Source organism: Varanus komodoensis, unplaced genomic scaffold (assembly GCF_004798865.1).
Source record: "Varanus komodoensis strain SLA01 unplaced genomic scaffold, ASM479886v1 scaffold17, whole genome shotgun sequence".
NCBI lineage: Eukaryota > Metazoa > Chordata > Lepidosauria > Squamata > Varanidae > Varanus > Varanus komodoensis.
Window position 1 is genome coordinate 9,215,920 of NW_025335505.1, and position 22,661 is coordinate 9,238,580.

Sequence of the window (22,661 nt, forward strand, 5' to 3'; positions counted from 1 at the left end):
AAGTACAACACCTGAATATCCATCTGGGTGGTCTGGATTGTTTATATTTTGTAACGAGCAAATGGGAGAGTTTGTGGATTCTGTTGGTGTACTGCCCTGTCTTGCCAACCAATAATGCCCCTGCTGGAGCTGATAGAGTTAGCCTGAGATTTGGTGTTACAGGCTTCTGGATGATTGTCCTATCATATCTCAACACTGAGACCACCAACTCCTGGGTAGATCAGGACTTAATTGGCACCAGGACCATGGGAACATGTCATCAGTTCAGCACACCTACTAGGATACATGCTAGGCTTTGCTTTCTCTACTGGATAGTGGTCTGAAGGTACAATGATCATTTGTCATAAGTAGACCATCCTGTGTTGAGTTTCAGATTGTTTTCTCTGCAAGGCTGGGGGACTCATTAGAATGTTCCATCTATAGAAGTTGGTGGATTCTAGACAGCTGTGGTTAGGATCCTTTGAAATCTGCTCTAATAGCCTTCCACTTGGATTACTGTATTGCAGTGTATAAACTGCCTTTTGAAGATTGTTCAGAAAATTTAGCTAGTGCAAAATAAGACTGAAGGAGTTTTAACTGGAATCCTGCACTTCATGCCAGTTCAATCTTGCCTCCACTGCCTTTCTGTTGTTTCTGAGCCTTACTCAAAATGCTAGCTTTTACTTACAAAACTCTTAATTTTGGGGGGTGTAAGTAGCTCTTGCAACCCCTCCTCTCATAAGTACCTACCTTCAGCATCATGTCTAGAAGCCTTTCTTTGAGTGCACCCTGTTTATCACACTATATATGTAGGTTTTGTTTATGCTGTAGTCTCCCAATCTGCACACTTTCATTGCTTGGCCTTTTTGTGTTGAATATTTCTCCTGAAAGAATAAACATAAATTCTTCCTTTGACTAGCTTTTGTTAGTGGGAAAATGTCTTAATTTCTTCTTAAAATATGGATACTTTACTATAACTTAATGTAATTGCACATTTTTCTTTTGTTACTCTTCAAATTCATTGCATTACCTTCTTGTAATTCCAGTGCAATACCCATAGACAGCAATATGCCCACAAAAGCTACTTAGGCTGTCTGCCTCTTTTAAGGTCAATTTCATTAAGAATGTGTATGCTTGGTGAAGTTTTGAGCCACAGTTCAAAAGTTATTAAAGTTTGCCTACTCCACGAAAGCCTGTGGCAGCAACTGCTAGCAAAGTTACATCAAGCTTGCTGAGTTTCACTCTGCAGCTAGACTGCTGCCAATATGCCAGTGCTTTGAGAAGAATTCCTCTAATTCTGACAGGAGGAAAGGGACAGCAGAAAACTTAAATGTGATAATGAGTGAAGGGAACCACTCTCACTGATTGATAGGCACTGAAATGTGGGGATAGGGAGGGAAATGAGAACAGTAAGCTGGAATCCTATGCAGGTTGCACAGAATTAGCCCTAAAGATAGGCCTGGACAGGTGTGAGGGATTTTCCACATCATATTCTTTACTCAAATGTCAGTTAGATTTTAACTGGACTTACTCGCTAATAAGACAAAATAGAATTACTGTGTTTCGGCCCTAGACCCTCCCTTTTTAATACAATGCAGCACAAAAAGCCTTCCAGACATCTCAAAACTAGTTCCATGGATTGTAACTTTTGATTATTCCTAATATTACCCTACTATTATATTTTTTTATTTGTTCTGAAAATGGCTACCCACATTTCTTGTGTATTTGAGGTGTATGTGCAGCTTGAAATGAAATCTTGATTACTGTTCTTAAGTATAAACCTATGTATTATATAGGTTATGTTTCAGGAAAGCAGATTCAGATACCTTGGGGAGAGATTTCCTTTTTGGACCAGGGAAATTCAATGAGCAAAAAACCTATTTGTTTAAGATCAAAATTCATGCTTAGATTTGTTCAAGCTCCATGAATCCACGAAATTGCCCTGACTGATGTGCTCCATGTTCAGTGATGGATATTCCATGATATAGCAAGTTGTGCTTGCTTATAACTTATTTTTCATGCATCCACAGTTTTCTGTGGACTTTCAGGCCTAAATCTAGATGGGGAGAATATAATACATGGGACTGGCAAAGATGCTTAGTGTTGTCCTGGTCTTGTAATGGCTTATGAAGAATGCAAGCCGTCCTGTATAGCTAGAGGAATATTCCTGTGATTTGACCCTTAAGTAGAGATCTGTGGATCCTTCATAGCATTGCATAAATGCCAAGGAGTAAGTAAGAGGATGATCTGGAATGAGCCAAGTAGGCATAGAACCTCTGTAACATAATACCTCCCAACACAATTTGATTAGCTTATTCAGAAGTATACCATACTCTTAGAGAATCAGCAGAGTCACCTGTTCCTGTCTGAACTGAGCTTGGAGCCTAGTTGAAATGGATAGAGAAAATCCGTTTTGTGTAAGAGTGGCTGGATTTGGCCAGTAAAATCAATCCAAGGAAGGAAACACTCCTTCAAGGCTAGATTGTCTCTTCAGGAGTTTTCTTACTACCACCTCTTTTAGAGAGGCTGGTACTATCCTATCTCAAGAAGGAGAAAGCAACCAGATAATTCTCCCTTACAAGTCATGGGGGGAAATAGTCAAGCATACAGGTATTAAGCTGGACTTTGTCAAGAACCTTGTTCAGATTTTGAAGTCTCAGCCACTGAAAGTCATGCAATAAAACTGTACCAGATAGAGCCCTGGCCACCTTTATTCATAGGACTCTACTAATGCAGAGAAAAACTGCTATATCTTCGAAGTAGCTTGCAAAGTTGTTATAGCATGCCACTTTGGTTTCTAACATAACACTTAAAAAAGCTCCACTGGATGACACTCAGGGTGTTCCCACATACTGTTAAGGAACAACACCAAGTTACCTTTCTGACCGTGTCCTGTAGTCATGTGTGAAGTGACTATCATGAGCACTTTCTGCACACCCCCATCTTCCCTTCAAACGGTGGCATGCATCCCCTCAGCCCACACGGCTGGAAAGCAATTGCAGCACATGCTGCTCCTACCTGTGTTGCCTGCACACTCCCCTGGACATGCCCTCAGCCAGCTACCCCCTGGGTTTTTTGCTGCTCTTGGGGGCCCTGCCTACTTATTAGAATAGCATGGGGGCTCTGCAGGTGCAACAGGCAGTGACCAGGCAGGAGAGCCACACATGGCTGCCCCCCAAGTCACTGCTGCTCAAGGCACTCCTTGCGTTCCCTTCCACTGTGCACCCCATGATGCCTGGCCACCACACTGCCACCATGTTTCTTGCCTGGCTGGCTGCCCATCCTGCCCACCATCTGGCCAATCACCTGCCTTTTGGCTGCCTGAACAGACTGCCAAGATGCCTGTCTTGTCCGCTTGTCCCTGCCTGGTTCAGCCTTCCATGCAAATGTCCTGCTCATGCAAGAGGGGGCAAGAGGCCACGCCAGGCAGGCAAGACAGGCATCAGTTTTCAGCCAGATGTGGGCGGGCAATTAGCTGAGTGGCCGACACAGCGGGAGGGTGGCCAGGCATTGGGGAACACGTACCAGGAGGGATGGTGCAGAGTGCAGGGGGAGCCAATCAGTGCCCCCTCTGCTGGAACTCAGCTGTTGTTGGATGAATAGGGGAGTGGGAAATGGTGGCTGGGGTGGCCAGGGCTGCTTGTTGGGCAAAATGGAGAAACTGGAAATGCATTGTAACTGGCTTCACAAAGAATGATCACAATGCCAAAACACGGAAAGCTTAGAACAGACTGTTGATTTTCTATGGTGATTCACAGGAACCAAATGTGCCATATTTCACCATGCTTCTGGTATTCACGCACAGTAATAACATTCCTGCCACAGCTTGTCACCATGTGCAAATGAAGATGTAGAGGTGCTGGAAAATAACTTATTTGCCGCCATGACAGAATAAGCGCAGTAATGATCTCAAACCCAAGTTCAGGCAGACTCCATGCAAGTCATTCTCCATCTACACTGTATCCATGTTCCCGCTTCAGTGCTCTCAACTTTGTTCAGTGGAGGCACCCTTGCACAATTGTGTACAGTCATCTCTGTATCCAGAATGACCAGGACTTCATCTTCAGTGGGTGAGCCATTTTAATATCCCTCCACCCTGCTGCTTACGAAGGGAAAAAGCTGCTAGGCATATATACCTTAAGAGGAAGTGAACATTAAAAAAGAGATAATAAGACAGCATGTCCCAAAGAAGTACCTGAAGGGTTGGAGGGGCAAACTGTTTCAAGTTCTCGGGTGGTTTCAACTCCAGTCCTCCCTACAGTCCAGTCCACACATAAATGTGCAAACATTGTACATGCCTGTGATTCCTATGCACACAGTGTGGTTTACCACTTTTGATAGTGCTGTAGTGCTGCCTATTTGCTCATCCAGCAGGCCACAGCTATTCAAGTTGTAGCGAAGGTATTACATACTAACAGCTCAAGTTCTGAACAGTTTGAATATTCATACCAAAAACTCTGTAATTTGACAGTGGCTAGGGCACTGTCACACACAAGCTACTGTAAGGTTTTGCTTTTTGGCTTGTACGTCAAGTTTTCAAAGATGTCATAGTGTGCGAACATCAGTTGAATTCTGGGGGCGGGGGGGGGTTGATAAAGGGACTTTTCCTGGAAATCTCATGTTGTACATGGGAATGTTATACGGAAGTAGTAAGGTCTACTGAGTTCAAACGGGGCTTGCTCTTAGGTAGGTAGTTGCAGGATTGTAGCCTTTAATTTGGCGTCATTTCATCTGTGCATAACAATAGCAAGTGTCCTGAGCAGCAGCCCAAATTGGCTCTGATTTTTCAGGCAAGAACTAGATTTGCAAAATATTTGTGTGTAACTGCTTCCCTTAATTTGTTGGTTATGAATGTTGCTTACAGCAGAATGTAGAAAGGGTTATGTGAGGCCTGTACACAGCTATACTGAATCAAGGGATGTAGAGAATTCATTAAATTAGTGCAGAAGCATTGGAAGGAAGCTGAATGTTACATGGTTCCTAGGGGCTTGAATTGTGGGAATGGGAGGGACATATAGGCTGTGTTTCAGCTACCTCTTCCAGTAGGAGCTCTTTCAGTTGCCAGCTTCTTCCCAAACCTCCAAATTGTCCCTCTAGGGCAGAATTATATGCAAGGGGGAAAATCAGACAATCCTTTCTCCTTGTAAAGCAGAAACACTTCACACACAGGTGTCTGGATCTTATATCTAATTTTTGTACCTTTCCTGTATTTATTTGTTGATGCATGGACTCATTCCACCACTCTCCTGCTAACTATAACACATCTTCTTTATCTTAATAAGGCAGAATCAACAGTTCATAATTTCTCATTTTCTTAAATCATCATCACTGTTGTAATGAGAACATTTGCTCCTGCAGGGTTCTACGCAAGAATTAAGCCTTCAAACAAGGCTGGTCTTGTTATATTTTGTTTATATGGACTGCTGCAAGCACAAGAGCTGGACGAAGACTAACAAAGAAGAAAAGTCTGAGACAAAAAGCAGTTGCTAAAAACAGGCAAGAGCATTTATTTCATCTGGCACAGAATTAAGCAGTCAACCCCCCAAACAATGAAAGAGCAACATTTATTTCCCAGGAGAGATCCTCAAACAAAGTTCACTAACATCAAGCCATAATTTGTGCACTTCATTCTTATTTTAATTGTGAGCACCCATTCTAAATAGACACATCTTATGAAACAATGTATTAGCTTTTGATATGCCATGCTAAAATGTGGGCAACATAGAAATAACCTTGGACAGAGGATTTTAGCTGTTCCGTAAAATGTGCAGCACAATCCTATGCATGTCCACTCAGAAGTAAGTCCCGCTGTGTTCAATGGGGCCAATTCCCCTTTTGTATGTCAGTCCTGTAGCCTTAGTGGATTCTGATGCCATGCTTCATAATATCTATGCCTGACTTGTGAAGGGGCTACTATAGCTGTAACCTTGTATGATTGTCTGAAATAAGCTGATATTTGAGATGCTTTTCACTATCACTTGAACTAGTTTTGAGAATCCATTTTTCTAGCCACTGCAAAACAACATTTCCCACATTTTAATAGCAATTTCAACACTTAGCCTTGTGATCAAAATTACCTAGTTTTCCTACATGGGAATAAAGTATTTGTTCAGAAGAAGACAGACTTTTCACAGTTGAGTATCAGTTGAACTGATAAACAAATACTTTAGTTTTTCAGCCGAGAAAGTGTATATGGCCTATATGAAATAGGAATATGACTTAAATGCTTGATGCCTTAACAAGAACCTGGAGTGGAGTCTTTTGAGAAACATGCCAATTCCATTTGAAGCTGATTTTGGCATTCACGGAGATAGAAGGGGTGATTATATTTCAATACTCTATTTCAAAACAGCACAAATTGAGGAGGGTGAAAAATGGAAAGTCTAAAACTTGACAGCAGTAATGAATCTTCCTGTATTCTTAAGAACAGAAGATGATGGTTGTGCTAGATGGAACACGCACACTGTGTTAATAGAAAGCCTTCTACAAGAAAGAAATTTAAAGCAATTCAATGAGAGCTGCTTCCTACGTACATATAGCAGCAAAAGAATTCATGTGAGTCAGGAAGAGAAATACTACATACTGATGCCTGCATTATGTAGGGGTGCACCAGTGTACACAAATAATTAGAATAAGGGGAACCAACAATGCTGACTTCTGTAAGTTTAATCAGAAGTAAGTCCTGTGTTCACTCTCAGTGTGCTTAGAATTACATCCTTATACAGAGAGCTGGTTCCACTGTGGACTTAGCACTTGAGGAATAGGGAATGAGAGGTTTTAAAAGTAACCCCAGAAATACTCATTCACAAAACAGGACTGGTCAATGAAACGCCCTCCTATCAGCTCTACTGATCCATGCCCTTCCAGTAACCAGCATTTCTGCTCAGTTTGGTTTGGGAATCACTAAGTTCCCACTGTGCTAGTGATAAACCCAACTAGCAGGGGAACAATACTGGATGCTGTCCATGGGAGCCACTTATCAAAATATGCCTGGTCCCAGGATGGGACTCTCCCAAGAAGAGTGTTGAAAAGTCAAGAGACTACCTTCAGTACAATCCAAAACTTCCAGAGCTCCAACAATTAAGGGAGATGCACATGCAGAACTGTCTCTGACATATTTGGCCTGAGATGGTTGACAACCCCAGCTTGGGCTGTGGAAGTCCACAGGGGTCACTGATGGTTTTCTGACCCAGCTGTGATTATGCAGAAGTGCTAATTTTATGAACCAACAATTCTACCTTCAGCAGCCATGATTCTGATAAAATGTAGCCCTTTCACAAGTCACTGGGATCCTGCAAATTATGATTGCTACATATATAGGCTGTGGACAGAGGTGCTGGTTCATACTAGTTGCCTCTATGCATTCCAGCTGGATCCAAGTTGTGTATTTTTATAGATAATCACTTGGCAGGATATGAATTAGGCCTGCAACAAGGTAACTGCTGGACCAGGGCTCTTATTTTTTTACTTATTTTCTCTATAGATTATTTATCTCGATATATACTCTTTAAAAATATTTATTCCTTTCTGTCTATCTTAAATATCCAGTCTTGCTTCACAGAAGCTCCTGCCACTCAAGTCAATTAGAAATTGCATGTGCACTTGGGCTTTATCAGCAAAAACAGCTTTACAGATGATATTTTATTTCAAAAGACTACAAAATGCACTTGTTACATTTTTTCTTCAACAAATATCATGAGTAAACTGAATGAGCAGCTAAATCAAAATATCTAACCCAGCCTAAATTAAGTACTTTTAAATCTCATTAATTTGAGCAAGAGAGCACAAAACAGATGCTTTAACTATTCAATTGGACTGGAACTTAGAAATGCTTAACTTTGGCTGGTTTATATCCAGATTATTAGTTCTCTCATGATTTAGAATGGAGAATACAAAAGTAATTTTTCTTCAGGCTAATACTAAAAATAGTTGATCATATTTTTTATTTTATGAGAAACACATGAAACAGCTATATAATACAGACACAGTTAGAGGACATGTATGTACACAACTGGGAACAATTTCTTTACACAAAATGTCTTAGCTCTCTCTGCTCTTCTGCTTGTACCTTATTGTGTTTAATTGGAAAAACATCTCTCTCAGGAACATTCAAGTGACTTTGATATTTTACAGTATAGAAAACAAGGTTTCTTAGACATAGACCAATACAAATTTTGGTGCATTTACCACTTTTATTTCACTATGCAGAAACATACATTCACCATGTGTTGTGATGCGACTGACAGTGTGATGATGACAATTTCTCTTAAAATGGATGTGATAACCAATACCAAAGAATGTTTAGTAGGTGTTTTGTACATTTAAGGCTCTGACCTAGATAGGAAATGCTGACCAGACTTGTGAAAAGAAACATTTTCTCTGAGAACAAAAGGGAAATCAATTTTAAAATATCACAATTTCGGACTATTATTTCTGAAATGTTAAGGAAAATACACAATTTATTTAAAATAATAAAAGCATAATTGATTGGATTAGGACTTGTGAAGGGTGACTGCAGGATACTTTGAACAATGCTAAAATCATTACTATCAAAGATCTCAAATCAGGTAAACAAAGCACATTTTGTAAGCATTTAAATAAGATTAGAGATTCACCATTGTTTATTTGACAAGAATAATAAAACCAGATGAAAACAATCATGATTCAAGTTGTTTACTGAGTAAAGTGTGTTATTGGCACATCTAATGTGATAAAACATTATACACTATACAGCTTATAGCATTTTAGGGTAATCTTCACTTACCCTAAACAAATGTTTTGCCAACTAAGAAATTGTGGTTGAGCCTTTCAATAACTGTGAAGGCATGAACTGTTTTATGTGTAGCATGAGATCACTGTTTTATATTATTGATGAACGTGCAGGTATAGATGGAAACTTAGTTTAGGAAAATTAAAATGCTGCTTTTTGTAATTTGTTCATTGCTTCATGCAAATATTGGGTTACTAATGCTGATTCAGATTGCTGTAAATGGAACGATATTTCTGCCAGTGTCCTTAGTAGCAATCAAGATAGATTCTTCCACACTGAAAAATTCTCTGGAGAGATGCAAGCCTTTTGGGTTAGAACCAAGACTCCATGTAGGTTCTGATATTCCCAATGGTGTATATGACTGAATTCGTAAGAAAGCTACATTATTCCTGCAGTAGAGAGAGTTTAGTTAAGTTCTAGAAACAATTTAAAATAGTAGATAATAGGACTTCATGTACCACAAAAGTGCTACTGCTATCTTCAGTATAGTTAATTCTTTAAAGCAGGGCTTATTGAAAGCTATTAGTGGGATTTTAGTGTCTCAGGCCTGTGTTCTGTTTCAAATGCAAAATACAAAACATTTTCCCATATTTGGCTGATTCAATTTTGGGGGGTTATAAACTGCAGTAATAGCCCGATCAAAAGTCTTAGTGCAAACTTTGGATCAGTCACCAGATAAACGCACATGGCTAGCAGTAATCAATAATGGATTCTAAGAATTTAAATGGGAGGATTTCTATGAAAAATCCCTAGTTAAAGAAAACCCCTGCCTGAGACTTCAGGACAGTCACAACTGGTCGGGATAAGCATTAGGGGGTCCAGATGGACCAATTCAGTATAAAGCAGTAATTCATTTATCCAAAACCTCAAAACAATTGCTGTATGTGTCATACTGACAATTCTATGTATAGTTCCCAGATGTTTTCTTTGTCCAGGACTTACCTATAGGGCCTGCCTTCCACCTTAGAAGTGATCTCCCTTCCCCGCACACCCTCCCCGCCTTGCCCACTTTTAATTGTGCACAATCTGCAAACTGATTGTGAAGGCTACAACATTCCCAGAGTTTGGAGATACGCTTTTTAGAAGTAAGATTATGCTAATCAAGTACAAAAGCGGTTTCCCCTCTCCTTTTTGCATACCACATTCAAAGCCACCTACTGATGGAAGTATTAAAAGCTCTTGCATAGCATGTTAGTATGCACAATGTATTCTAGCGCATGCAGACAGTAACTGCACCATCATCAAGATGCCTGTTTAGCCAGAATTTGTCAGCATGCCTTTACTGAATTACAGCAGACAAGAACAATTATACGTCTTATTGTCTCCCTTCAAGAAACAATGCACTTATCAATGACAAAACAGCCATGTAAAAAGAAGGAAACAAAGACATCCACACCAGCACTTATTGCTCAGTAAATGGAGGAAAAAAAAGACACAAAAGAAATTTCAACCATACTGGAAAAAACTTTCCACTTAAAACCTAAATTATGATATTTCTGCTCATTGTATCATAGGCCATAGTCATTATATCTATACCTATTTCCAGACAATATTTTACAATGAAAGAAAATGCTTCTCTTTTCCCCCAAGCCATATTCGTAAGCAGTATCCAGGTTTGGAAATTATAGAGCAGCATACTGGATCATGGAAAATAGCATAGCAACTAGCGCACAGACTTAAGCAAATGGGTTTCTTCTATTTCTCTTACTGGCATTAGAGAAAAGGGGGGAAAGCCTCTGCCCCGTTAACCTTCTGAAGTAAGGTATACTTCAGAACCTGCGATTTCTCTAAATGTAAACCAAATGCCAGCAAGCATAAATAGAAAGGGTTAGAGATGAAAGATGAAAGAAGAAATGATCTCTGACACATGCCAGCCCATGAGCGCCTGAGAGAAATCTCATCCTCTTACCTGTGGTCAATCCTCCCCATCTTCTGGTGTGATTTCTGTCTCTTTATGTACCACTACTTTGGTCACTGACATGTCAGGGTGCTGCTCTTTGGCCTCTTTAATTGCCTGAGCCAGCGCCTAGCCCAAGGAAACCACAGAAGGGCAAAAACAAGAAGGAGGTGGAACATGCATGATCAGTAGCAAGGTGAAGAGAGATTCATGATCAATTACACAATTTGCAAATGAGGAAAAGTGATTCAAAACAGGACATTCATATTTGATCTAAATAATAATTTGATTTATTTTAAAGACACACGTGTGCTAACACTGCATTTTAGATTTTACTTTAAAACCAGAGCAGTAACATGAGCAGCTTACTAATCATACCTGATCATGGTCAATATCGGCATCCCCTGTAATGACTATTCGCTTTTCGATTCTTGTCTCTGATATGCCTCCTTTTACAGTCTAAAGGGAAGGAATACATACATGCCTTAAGCGTGAGCACCATTTTGCTGTTAAAGAAGAGACAGTTCCTTATTTGAGCTTTACTGAAAGCTGTCAAATGATTGACACCAACTATCCAATATATCCCCATATAAACTGCACATACAGAATATTTTTGCACAAAGTAAGTAAAACTCACTGAGTTGCACAAGACATAGTATCTCTCTGAATTCACTGAGTAAACACTTCTTTAAGATGAGATTGTGTTATGCCCCAGTGCAGGCAGACATTATGGTAGAAATTTACTTCAAATTTAAAGTAGTATCTGGGAAAATATTAGGGTTGTGCTTTGGATTCGGACAAAGCCTGAGCAGAACTGGACCACAGAGAAACCAAAGCCACTCCAGGATGGGACTACGATCTGGAGAAGTGCAGGCAGTCTTCTGCAAAGAAGGCCTTTTAAAAAGTTTATCAGTGGATGGGCAGTCTCACCTTCTAATTCTAGGGCATATTCTACCATAAGCTTTTCTCACTACTTTGAAGAAGGGAGTGAGTGCTACCATCCTATCTTTCCCTCAGTGCCATGTGACAGTGTAGAGTAGAAAGTGTAGAGTAGATTCTTACTAGATGGAATATAGGGATTTGCCTTTTGTCTAATTTCATTTAAAATTATCCTTGTTTTACTGCTATAATTCAGCCCTTCTTTCACACTTTTTACTGCATATTTTTTTCAGATAATCCAGTTTGATTTCTCAGTTGTTCTGTGTTAAGTTGTCTGGCTTCATAGTTAAATTATAGAATGAGGAACTCACAGCTGAACCACAGAACTCACTAGCACAAGATGCAGCCATAACCACCCTTTGAATGGCTGCATTTCCAAAGGCTCTAGCGCACCACAGTGGAAAAGACAGCATTTGTTATTTGCAAGTTCATAACTCTCATGTCCCCTCTATAGAACCCAACTATGATGGAGAGCTGCTCTGCTTTAAGAATCTTTTCATTACGGCAGCTGTTGCACGGTTTTCCTTTTTATTATTTTTCTTCCATGTCCAATAGCAATAAATTGGGAAAACACAATGAATTATAGGATGTGTTACTCTTTGCCTTATGGCCATAATATGCCTCTGAGGCTGGAGGCAGCAAGGACTTCAGAAAATTCCTGATGCCTGGGCTAGAATCAAAACAGAAATTGTTCCACTGAGAAAATGATAAGACAGTCTCCTTGGAGACCAGGCAAGCAAGCTGACCTCATAAGGAGAGAGTTAAAATGGTAAATCTGAGAGTGGGAAAAAGCCTGCTTTCTTAAGATGGATTTTTATTGCATGCTTTAAGATCGATTGGGATTATTCTGAGTTATTGGGATGCAGGGAAAGTGGTGGGGGCTGCCTTTGGACACCATTACACCTCCTCTGAACTTTTTTATTTTAAAATAATAATAATAATAATAATAATAATAATAATAATAATAATTATTATTATTATTCAATTTTTAAATGAAAGAATGGAATCTTCTTTTTATGGTCATGTTTATTTTTTTAAAATGAATGAGTTATTTTGTTAGAGAATGCTCCAATTTCAAACTACTTGAAGGTCCTACACTTCCTAGGTTTTAAAAGCAGAGTAGAAGTCTAAGCACCACTCAGCATCAAACAAACACTTGGCAGCAGTCTGCCTTTTGTATATGTGTGAAACAGAGTAATTACCTGAAGTCATCTGCCTGGTCTTCACATCTCCTTGCAGGAGTTCACAAATTTTGACTGGGCTTAGCAGCCAGTCATGATTTCCAGTAACCAGTAATATACATAGATTTTAATTCTTACTTCGAGACGCCAAGTATAAAACCCACTTCATACAACCCAAAGTGTGTGCCCATTGACCGTCAGCCGTGTTTGTTCTTGTTTCTTTCCTTTTCTGTTTTTTGAATTCACAGGAGGATTTGTGAACAGGTTGTATTAGCAACAGTGACCCCTTCCACCCGTGACACTGATGCTGTATCCAGTACAGACATGCTGTCAAAAGGAATCTCTGCCTCTCTGGATTGTCAGAGCTCTTAAAAGATGCCGGGAACATGAGCCAGGCTTTTCAGTGATGCTGCCTACTTTCTCTGCTTCTCAGAAGAAAGTAATTGACACCTTCTCTGATACAGGTCGTTGAGACAGTTTTATTGCTCTAAAACTTTAGTATATCTCAACGTTGCCCATTGCAGATAAGTTTGTTTTAATAACTTCCAGTTTTAACTGGAACAAGACTTTATTTGTTGCAAACTGCTTTGGATGCCCTTTGGAGAGTCCTAAGGCAATACGGCAAGCCTTTCATTCACAACAAAATAAATAAATGTGTGCTTTTTATTTGCCTAAGTTGGAACTTGGGGATGCAGAAAAGTGCCTAAGTGACAGAGGGGCCACTGCATGCCGGCTTCTCCTCTCCCCACCTGCTGTAACACTGCCCCCTTTGAGCTCCACAAGGTTGTCCAAGGCAACCTCAGAAAGTAGCCACCACAGTGCTTTCTGTAGCAGTTGCAAGAGTGAGGAGCAATTGAAAATACCCCCAGGTCCCTCTCCCAGGCTCTCATTTCCTACTTGTTACAACGTTATGCAAAAGTTAAGCCCGTACTTCAGAGAAAAGATGGCTGAGACTTGCCTTGGTGATATGTGTAGTAGTTGTAGTACTGGTAGTTTCAGATGTGATGGTTTGTGCGCTCATCAGAACTCCTGGCTCAGAGTCGGCACCAGGATCTCCCTATGGAAAGCAAACATGCCAACTCTACGTAATGGAAAATGGTTGAGGATTTGGAGATGGTAGTGCACAGCTGGTAAATATTCTGTTTGAACCCAGGGATTAAAAGGTGACAGTCTTCAAGAACTAAAGCATATGGGGAGTGACACTTTGTTCAGTACTGAGAAGCAAATAAAAAAGCATCATGAAGCAAGGTTTTCAGCAAAATAATTAGTCCCACTGCAGTCTTGACCTTTGGCACAATATTCCTAGCATGGTTGGTCTTTTTTCCCCTCATAGCATCTGCCTGGGTTATATTTTCTTCAAGTCTCTTGTAATGTCTTACCTCAGATGATTCATATGTAATAGTTTTAGTCTCAGTATGAACAATGGGAACTTCCTTCATAGAAATTTCCAGCTTCTCACCACCTGAAGAAACACTGCCAAAACTGATTGTTTCAGTCTTCACAATTGGTGACTGCTTTAATGAAAAAATGCAATTGTATTATATATTAAAGTTGTTGAGATTTTTCATAATTGTAGAGAAAATGTACACTGAAATGTATTGTGCTACTGAATGAGAGAAACAAATATCTCTGTTATACAAAAAGTAATGCATATATTGTAAGAGCACTTTAGAGCAATATTTATATCTACACCAGGCCTGTATGTATTGACAGCCACCTTCAGATTCCAGGTGGTTATGGATTTTTAAGCTTAATTTAAGCAGCTATGGATTTTTAAGGATTTTACAGTAACTCAGATTCACATGTGTTTCTTTAAGTAGCTCATACATGATTGAAACCTTAAGCTTTTATATATGATAATTCGAGAGACAGAAAAGTTCTAGTAGTGTACTGAGAAATCTCTACTGTGAGTAGGACAATTCTTCTCAGCTCCAGCAAGCGTACAAAAACGTTTTCTGGCTAGGTAGGATAAAGAAATAGATAGGGATCTTTCCATGGCACACCACGTTACATATTGCTCTGGCTAGACCTGTTGCAAGGCCAGTATGGCTAGGTATAGAGAACCAGCACTATACATTCTTTCTTATGAACTGCATGATGCATGAAATTAGAAAACATGGAATCAGCAATAAGCTTTAAGACTGCCATGCACGAGAGGAAACATGGGCTGTTTTACATGTGCCATTTCCTACACAGAAGCTAAACATCCATGTAGGAAAACTGCTTGTATACTGTGTGTATGCTGCCACATGCATTTTCCCTCATGAACTCGTTGCATACACCTGCATACTCATAGTCCAAACCCATCATTCTACATGGAAGCCATCCAGATAGGAAACAACTGCACATGGAGCTGTGCTAAGATGAGAAACAAACTGCTCACGATAATAATCTGGCACGATGCATTTAATACTTCAGAGTGAATTGAATTTAAAGAATACATCCGTTTCTGCAGAATTGTCTAATTGGAAACCATTACCTCAAAAAGAGGCTTTCTTTCCTGTGTATCCGAAACATAGGCTGTTGCTTTCTGCTCCTCCTCCTGATCATGCGAAACAGTAGCAGTTTCTTCCTGCTTGCTTACAGCTTTTTCAGCCTCCTGTCTTTTTTCCTCTTTAGCCCCCTCAGTTACCGCAGAGCCCTCCTTCCCTGTGATGCCAGAAGCCACATGAGAGATGGCCTGTGCTGTAGCATCCAGCTGAACGCCAGCCAAGTGAGCAGCGTCCCCATGTGCATGCACGCCCATCACACGCTTCTCTTCGACCACTACAGTTTCCTGCACAACCTTCCTTATGGTCTCCTGTTGCAAGTCCTCCTTTTCTGGCTTCTTTTCACTGGACCGGATCTCCTGATCAGACTTGGCGTCTGTTCTCTGCAGGGAAAAGAAGTTAATATCAAAACCTAATGTGGTGTATAAATCCATCCGCACAGAATATTAAATTTGACTATCTGCTTTGCTTCCTCTCTTCCATTACATAGGGTGTTTTCTTGAATTCTCAAAAACCGGACAGTGGGTACAAATGAACACATGCTCTGTAATTTCTCCTTGTTTTAAATACTAATGCTTGTTTAGTACTTTCAATATACTAAACAGAGCAAACAAGGAACAAGCACCCTGATTTTCTTAAGGTTTTCATTTCTGTCTATATCTATGAAGGGAAGTACCGACCATGTGCAATAATACTTTCCATGCAAATTTGGGGGATTTGAATGCACATCAATGAGATTATTATTATTATTATCATTATTACATTTCTATGCCGCCCCTTGCCGAAACCTCGGGGCGGCTTACAACACGATCAAATACATTGAAATACAATAGTACATAATAAATTAACATTAAATAAAAAATACAAAAAATACATTGATTTACAAATATAAAATTAAAATTATCAGTATAAAATAAGTAAATAAAAATATAGGAGGAGAAAGAGAAGGAAGAAGAAGTTGCCCTGGCCAGATCATATGTTTTAACAATTAAAATGATGTTTAAATAAAAAGGTCTTTACCTGGCACCGAAAAACCAGTATATAAATAAGGGAAATACCACAACCACAAAAAGCCCCCATCAAGATAAAAGAATTAAATTCTAAAGATGGAATCAAATGGCCACCTGCGCCCAGCTATGTGAAGTAGATGTAACCCCTCCTATGAACTCAGTTGGTTTTCTTGCAGACTCTATTAAAGTGAAGATATCAGAACCATCCAAGGTTTTTTCACCGGAGAGTTGTTTTTTCTAAATAGACAGAGAAATGTACAGTCACACATATACAGACAGAAAGAGAAGCAGACAAACACATAAATATTATGTTAATTGACAAAAACAGAGACAAAGACAAAGGGAAGGAGAAAACGTGGCAGGGATACAGAGAAGAAAATAATGGGAAAATAAATTAGCACAAATCTGTAATGACTATAAGCAGTAATTTTAAAAAAGCAAAATTGTTAGCACTACTATTTTGCTGGTCTCGTGAAGCATTTTCTCTTCTATAACAAGCCATAGCAGCATACATTTCAATCATACTGAATTGTAAGTGTTTAAAAGCCTAGGAACGTCTGCTTTGTACTGTGTTAATTGACTCAAAACATGAGGAAATAATAAGAAGCTGGGTTGGCTGTAGTCAACAGAAAGCCAAGCAGCAAAAGGACTGAAAGGCAGGGTAGTGAGGGTATTGCCTAAAGGAGTCATGCTTTTATCTTTAAACTGTGGCAAAGTTGTGTGTTACCACTACTCTTGATGCTGATGATTCGGTAACATAGTGAGCAGTAGCAATGGTAAAGGGCGGTTCTCTGGAATATTTCCACTCAGATATAGTCTTATCTTTCCGACCAAATGCCTCTTCTTTTAGCTTTTCTTCATCAAGAAGTTTCCCGTCTCTGGCAGTCTGCATGCTCCCCGGTGTATCATGCAACTGCAAATCCTGCTCCGTCTTTAGTGTCTTCTTTGCACTTTCCTCTTCAGGACTCTGCAGCCGGGAGTCTGCCTCTTTAATGGGTGTCAGTGATTCCGATACCCTTCTTTTTGCATCAGATAACCTTCTGGACTTTTCATCAGTAACTGGTTCTAGAATTTCATACTCTGTTACTACTGGGATGATTTTCACAGATTCTGGCACAGCCCTTTCCATTTTTTGGAATGCTTGAAGTGATGACGGAACACCTTTTTCTCCCTCTTTTACTTTAGTGGTCATGGTTACAATTTTCCCAGAGACAGTATCATAGGATTTTCCTAAGGTATACATTTTCTGCTTATGGTCGTCTTTCAACTGCAATTCACCTTCCAAGTCCTCAAAGGTCTGCATTTCACGGGTACTGGGTTTTAAAAGCTGAGTTGGAATGTCACCAGTTTTACTGCTCACAGTCATTACTTTGTATGTCACAATGGTTTTCGATTCACCATCAACTACCTCAATGGGTACCTTGTCTACAATTACCCAATCCTCAGAGCCCTATATTTGAAATATAAAAGCTAAATTAGAACAACTAAAAGTTTATACCTATGTGTCAGGAAATTAAAATGTAATACTTTTTAGGAAATTATGATAGCTATCTTAAGAACATGCACACTTCTGCATTTTATCACTTTGTGTAATTTTGAAGAAACTGAAGACATCTTAAAACATGTAAACTTCTACAGCTGAAAGGTAGCGACATAAAAAGTATTGAAGGAAGACTCATCTCATTCTCCAGGTCATTTTCCTTTCTGAACAGGTTCATTTATTGGTCAACAATCTACCATACCAAATTATGTTGTGTTAGAATAAGGCACCTTTAGTACAACACCAATAGCTTTAGTTTGTACTATGAGATTCCCCAAAACCCATTGGTCAAACTACCATCATTGTCATCGTCATCATGATTGCCACATTACATGTATATTGTGCCTTTTTTCCTCTGGTAAGGAACCCAGGGTGGCTGATATAGTTCTCTTCCACTCCATTTTTATCCTCACAATAACAAGAGCCAGTGTGGTGTGCCAGTTAAGAGCGCAGGAGATTGGGGTTCTAGTGTCCACTCGGCCATGGAGCCAACTGGGTGACTTTGGGCCAATCACAGATGCTCAGCCCAACCTACCTCACATGATTGTTCCTGTGGGGTAAGACTGACAACAGCAGGAGGAAAATGATGTAAGCTGCTTTGAGTTCATTGTTTAAAAAAGCAGGACAGAAATCAATCAATCAATCAAACACACAAGCAATTCTGCGAGGTTGGTTAAGCTGAGAGTGAGTAACAAAGTCACACACTGAGGTTCATGGCCCAGGTTTCCGGTTCAGCATGGAGTGTAATCTTGTAATTTTTGAGTAATGCTTTACTGTTGACCATTCAAGACATTACATTCCAATGATCCAATCCCAAGCATGCAGCCCGATAAAAACAATCACACTCACAATATTTGGACCCCTATCCCACAAAATATTTTGAGTCTGAAGTACAATCAGAGCCTCACGTGGAATCATGCTAAGACTCAGCTGTAGATATTGCTTTATACCAAATTCTTTTCCCATAGAGATTGTATGATATTAAGTTTTAGTCATAATTAACATTCTCTGTTCAATTACATGAATTAATGGAAGAATAGGATGATTTTTTGGAAACTAGTTTGGTAAGATGTGGTCATGGTGCCAACAAATCGATCCTCTATTCCCCTTGCCTGTAGCTAAACATGTAAATTCATCAGCACTTGGGAAAGTCAGAAGACGGTTCTACATGTTACTTTAAAACAAGTATATAATCATATGATCCTTCTTCACACGGGCATAATAAGGTTCCCTTTAAAACTGCTTTTCCCCTTCCCCCAGCATGCAAGCATGGAGAATGCACTAGGCGTTGTATCTTTCCAACCAGCCTTACCTTTCCATTCAACCAAGCTACGCATCCTATGGTGTTTGACTAACTTGACCAAACACAGAGGGATGGGTGAATTGAGATATGGGAGAAAAGCAGGCATCTCCCATTCCTTATAACAGTTTCCCATGCTCTGTGGTAGAACAACAGGAGAAACAAGGGCTTTCTGGAACCTTACAGGGGAAGAATGTTCCCAAAAGATGAACCTGTGCCGATAGCAAATGCATGTTTTCAAACATATCAATAGTAGAATACACTACAGGAAAATGGAATTAGACCTGACCCCCAATATATTTTGTGCAGTGTGTGAAACATACCTGAATGTTTTTCGCACCATGGAGGAATTTCATTCTAATGACAATAATGCATTGCTTAGTATAGTATTTTAGGAGACATACTCAAATACGAAAATGTATGCATGCACAGAGAATAAAAATAGAGGGCTTTTAAGCACCACAAATCTAAGCTTCATGGAGTAAATATTAAGCAGGTCTGATAGTTCTGGGACAAGCAATGCTGGCACTAATGGATACCTTAATTAACACTGCCAAGGTGCTCTACCACTGTCACTGTGTATTCTTACCAACAAATGGGATTGTTTCAAAGCGAAGTGGGACATACAGTCCCTGCAGTTTTAACTTCCTATGAATGCCTCTGAGCTGCTTGTGGAGCCCAAAGCCATTCTTAGGAAAGGAAGATGGTGCATTGTGGCGGAATGTCCCAGCACTAAGAAGACTGGGAGGAAAGGAAAGCAGGTAATGTTTTGCCACGGTCAGGCAATCTGCTGGAGGGAAGACTGAAGGCAGTTGTGGTGGGCTGGGGAAGTCAGTGGCGGGCTAGGAGGGAGGGTTGGGCAACCCAGCAGAACAGGGAGAAGGGAGAGTAATGGGAAGCCAGGAAGTGGCTGTGGGAACCCGCTGAAGGGTTGTGGGTTGATGCTTCTCAATGGCTGGGGACTGCACGTGTGCAAGAATGAGAGGCGGAGAGAGGAAGAGTTTACGAGTGATGGGGTGGGGAAGGGGCTCGAAGAAAGTTGTAAAAAGTTTTTGTGTGTGTCTTGAGGAAGGAAAGGGAAGATGGTTACACGAGGCGTGTGCTTCAGATAGCAAACATGCTTGTATGTGTACAGAGCTGGTGAGCCAGGATATGGGCGATGATCTGGAACGAGAGAGAATGAGAGAAATGGGAGAAGATGCTCACTGGCAGAGGGCGTGGGGGAGAAACAAGGCTCACTTTCTGTGAAACAGGTTTCCGATGTGTTCAGAGAAGCTGTTTGATATGTTTTGGCATTGCCGCTACTTTGCACCTTGGTTGGATGCCACACATAGCTCAGTAACCCTTTTGCCCTGGCTGTATTCAGGACAGTTCCTCAGCTTGTGAGATTTGCTCACAGGCCCCAGAAGGTTGGAAATTCCCGTCACAAACCTTTGTAATATATTCATTTGCCTATTCCAGTATTCTGCTCCACAAGTCATCTATTGGTGCTAATCTTTAAAATGCTCTTATCAAAAGGAATGTGATGTGCTTATCAAATAAGTTCCAGAAATGCAGCCTCTTTGAATCATGTGTGCTTTGCTTTTTACCTGAGAATCAAGGTATGTAGTGCTGTCCTTCTGTAAAAATATACGTTTTTCAGATATCTCTCTTTCTTCTTTGGTCTATCAAACAAGAGGGATCGAGGAAGTGTACAGATTTAATGAACAGCTGGGCTTTAATAAACAGACAATCTTGTCAGTAATTGATAATGTGCCTTTTCTTTTCACTCTCTAATATATGCATATTAGGTAATATATAACTTACTGAGCTGTTTTAGTTGGAACAAATACATAACAAGATAGATAGAAAAATATTTCTAGGAAGTAGGAAACATGTAAGCCATTAGTGCCAGCATTTCAAATTAGCAGCACATATCTATAAAGAATTACTCATATGTGTGTCTGTTTATTTCAGTGAGCTGCATTGGCTGAGGGTAAATAATCTCATACACTTTTCTAACATGCTGGGTTAGAACATGGTGTACATTGTTTTTCAAGCAATTTTTATGAGTGGTCTGTAGCCAATTACCCTTGGAAGATCATGTGAATGAGAAGGTTTTAGAAACTCATTTATGATTTTTTACGCTGATACCCCCAGAATTGTTCATTATGGGAAAAAAAATCACAACTACATGTGGGCAGCCTGGCATTCTATTCTAGAACTGTCTTTGGATATTCAGTTTGCATTAAATAATAGTAGTCCCTAGCTTTTTAATTTATGGTGCAGTTATACAGAAAAGTATGCAGGCCGTTTCCAACTTAGTGTCTATTCAGTATTAGCACAACTGAATAACTTTAGACACATTTGGCCACACATATTCTTGTTCTGGCAGTTTTATAAGAATATACTCTGTCAGCATCAAAGGTAATTTCCTCCAGTGGTGGGTTTTTATACTGGGGTCATTTCATATGTATGGTGGCTCAAGATTCTATCTTTATATATATATTTTTTCACTTTATTTCCTTTTCCACAACAAACCAACTGTACGGAAGTGCCACAAACAACAATTGTACTAACAAGCAGTGGTCAGAATTCAGGAAATTTCTCTCTCTCTCTGCTTTTTAAATGGAGCAAAGGCCTCTGAATAGCATTTTCTCTTTCAGCAGGCAGTGCAAATTGAGAAATTCTAGCCAAGTTTTTAAAACTGGTTGACTATGTTATCTATCATCTTGCTTCCATAAACCCTCAATAAATTGGTCTAGGATGAAATAGGCAAGCACAAAAGTGACCTTGTATTTTTATATGCCATTAATTTGGAATCAGAGTGTTTGGCTGATCTTTGACCAATTTGCCTTCCAGAAACTTGCTTGTAATAACAGCATCATAATCGGCTTCCATTGTCTTGCCATCAAACTGCCCAAAAAATCTTTGAATTTTAGATTCTTATTATATCCTGATCATTTTGTACACTGATCTATTACTTCTGTCCTTCTAACTTAACTTTTTTCCTTACTAAATTTAAAATTAAAGCCAGATGGTCCTGTGAAGCATCAAGGAAACACTCACCTCTTCAGGCACAAGTGGTTCGATCATAGGAGCTTCTTCCTGTCTTGCAGAAAGCCGTACAGGTGAGGTTGAAAGTCTCTTTTCCCATTCATTGGTCCCTGAGGTATCTGTGGAGGTTTCCAAGAATGTCCGTTTCAGCTCACTTATATTGGTCTGGTGTTTCATCAGGTCTTCTTGGTTTTTATCCAGTTCCTGGGGATGGGGGGATACAGCATATTGTAATTCAATGGATTTAATCTGACAAGATATGAAAAATCACATTAGTTAGTTAGCAAAAGAAGCCTTAATGGGATTAGATATCACAGCACTGACACAACACTCTTGGGAAACAGTGGTGTTTTCAAAGATAGTTGCAAAGAAACTCTCAGGCCACTTCACACATAGCATTGTGGCAAACCAGTGTTTGCCTCTGGACATACTCTTGTCAGAGGTCTACAGCCAATCTCAGCTTCTTGGCAAACATACCTCTATTAAATATGCACTTGTAAATGCATGTTTATTGCATTTA

General features: G+C 39.8%; 1 protein-coding gene across 22 annotated transcripts in view; it reads right to left on the reverse strand.

Annotated features, from left to right (window-relative positions):
* Positions 1-5,444: 5,444 nt before the first annotated feature.
* The window catches only part of EPB41L3 (erythrocyte membrane protein band 4.1 like 3), a 142,733-nt gene continuing 125,516 nt past the window's right edge, over positions 5,445-22,661 (reverse strand). For 11 of the 22 annotated variants that reach the window (XM_044426254.1, XM_044426255.1, XM_044426252.1 and 8 more), the window contains 10 exons: positions 22,154-22,345; positions 20,695-20,769; positions 16,993-17,715; positions 16,380-16,502; positions 15,246-15,638; positions 14,146-14,280; positions 13,725-13,823; positions 11,025-11,105; positions 10,659-10,775; positions 5,446-9,138 (listed from right to left, as the gene is read on the reverse strand). In XM_044426254.1, the coding sequence (XP_044282189.1) occupies positions 10,665-10,775; positions 11,025-11,105; positions 13,725-13,823; positions 14,146-14,280; positions 15,246-15,638; positions 16,380-16,502; positions 16,993-17,715; positions 20,695-20,769; positions 22,154-22,345 (1,932 nt within the window). In that variant the 3' untranslated portion in view covers positions 5,446-9,138; positions 10,659-10,664. Of the gene's footprint in view, positions 9,139-10,658; positions 10,776-11,024; positions 11,106-13,724; positions 13,824-14,145; positions 14,281-15,245; positions 15,639-16,379; positions 16,503-16,992; positions 17,716-20,694; positions 20,770-22,153; positions 22,346-22,661 lie in introns of all 22 variants that reach the window. The other 11 variants (XM_044426264.1, XM_044426265.1, XM_044426246.1 and 8 more) reach the window with 7 other exon arrangements.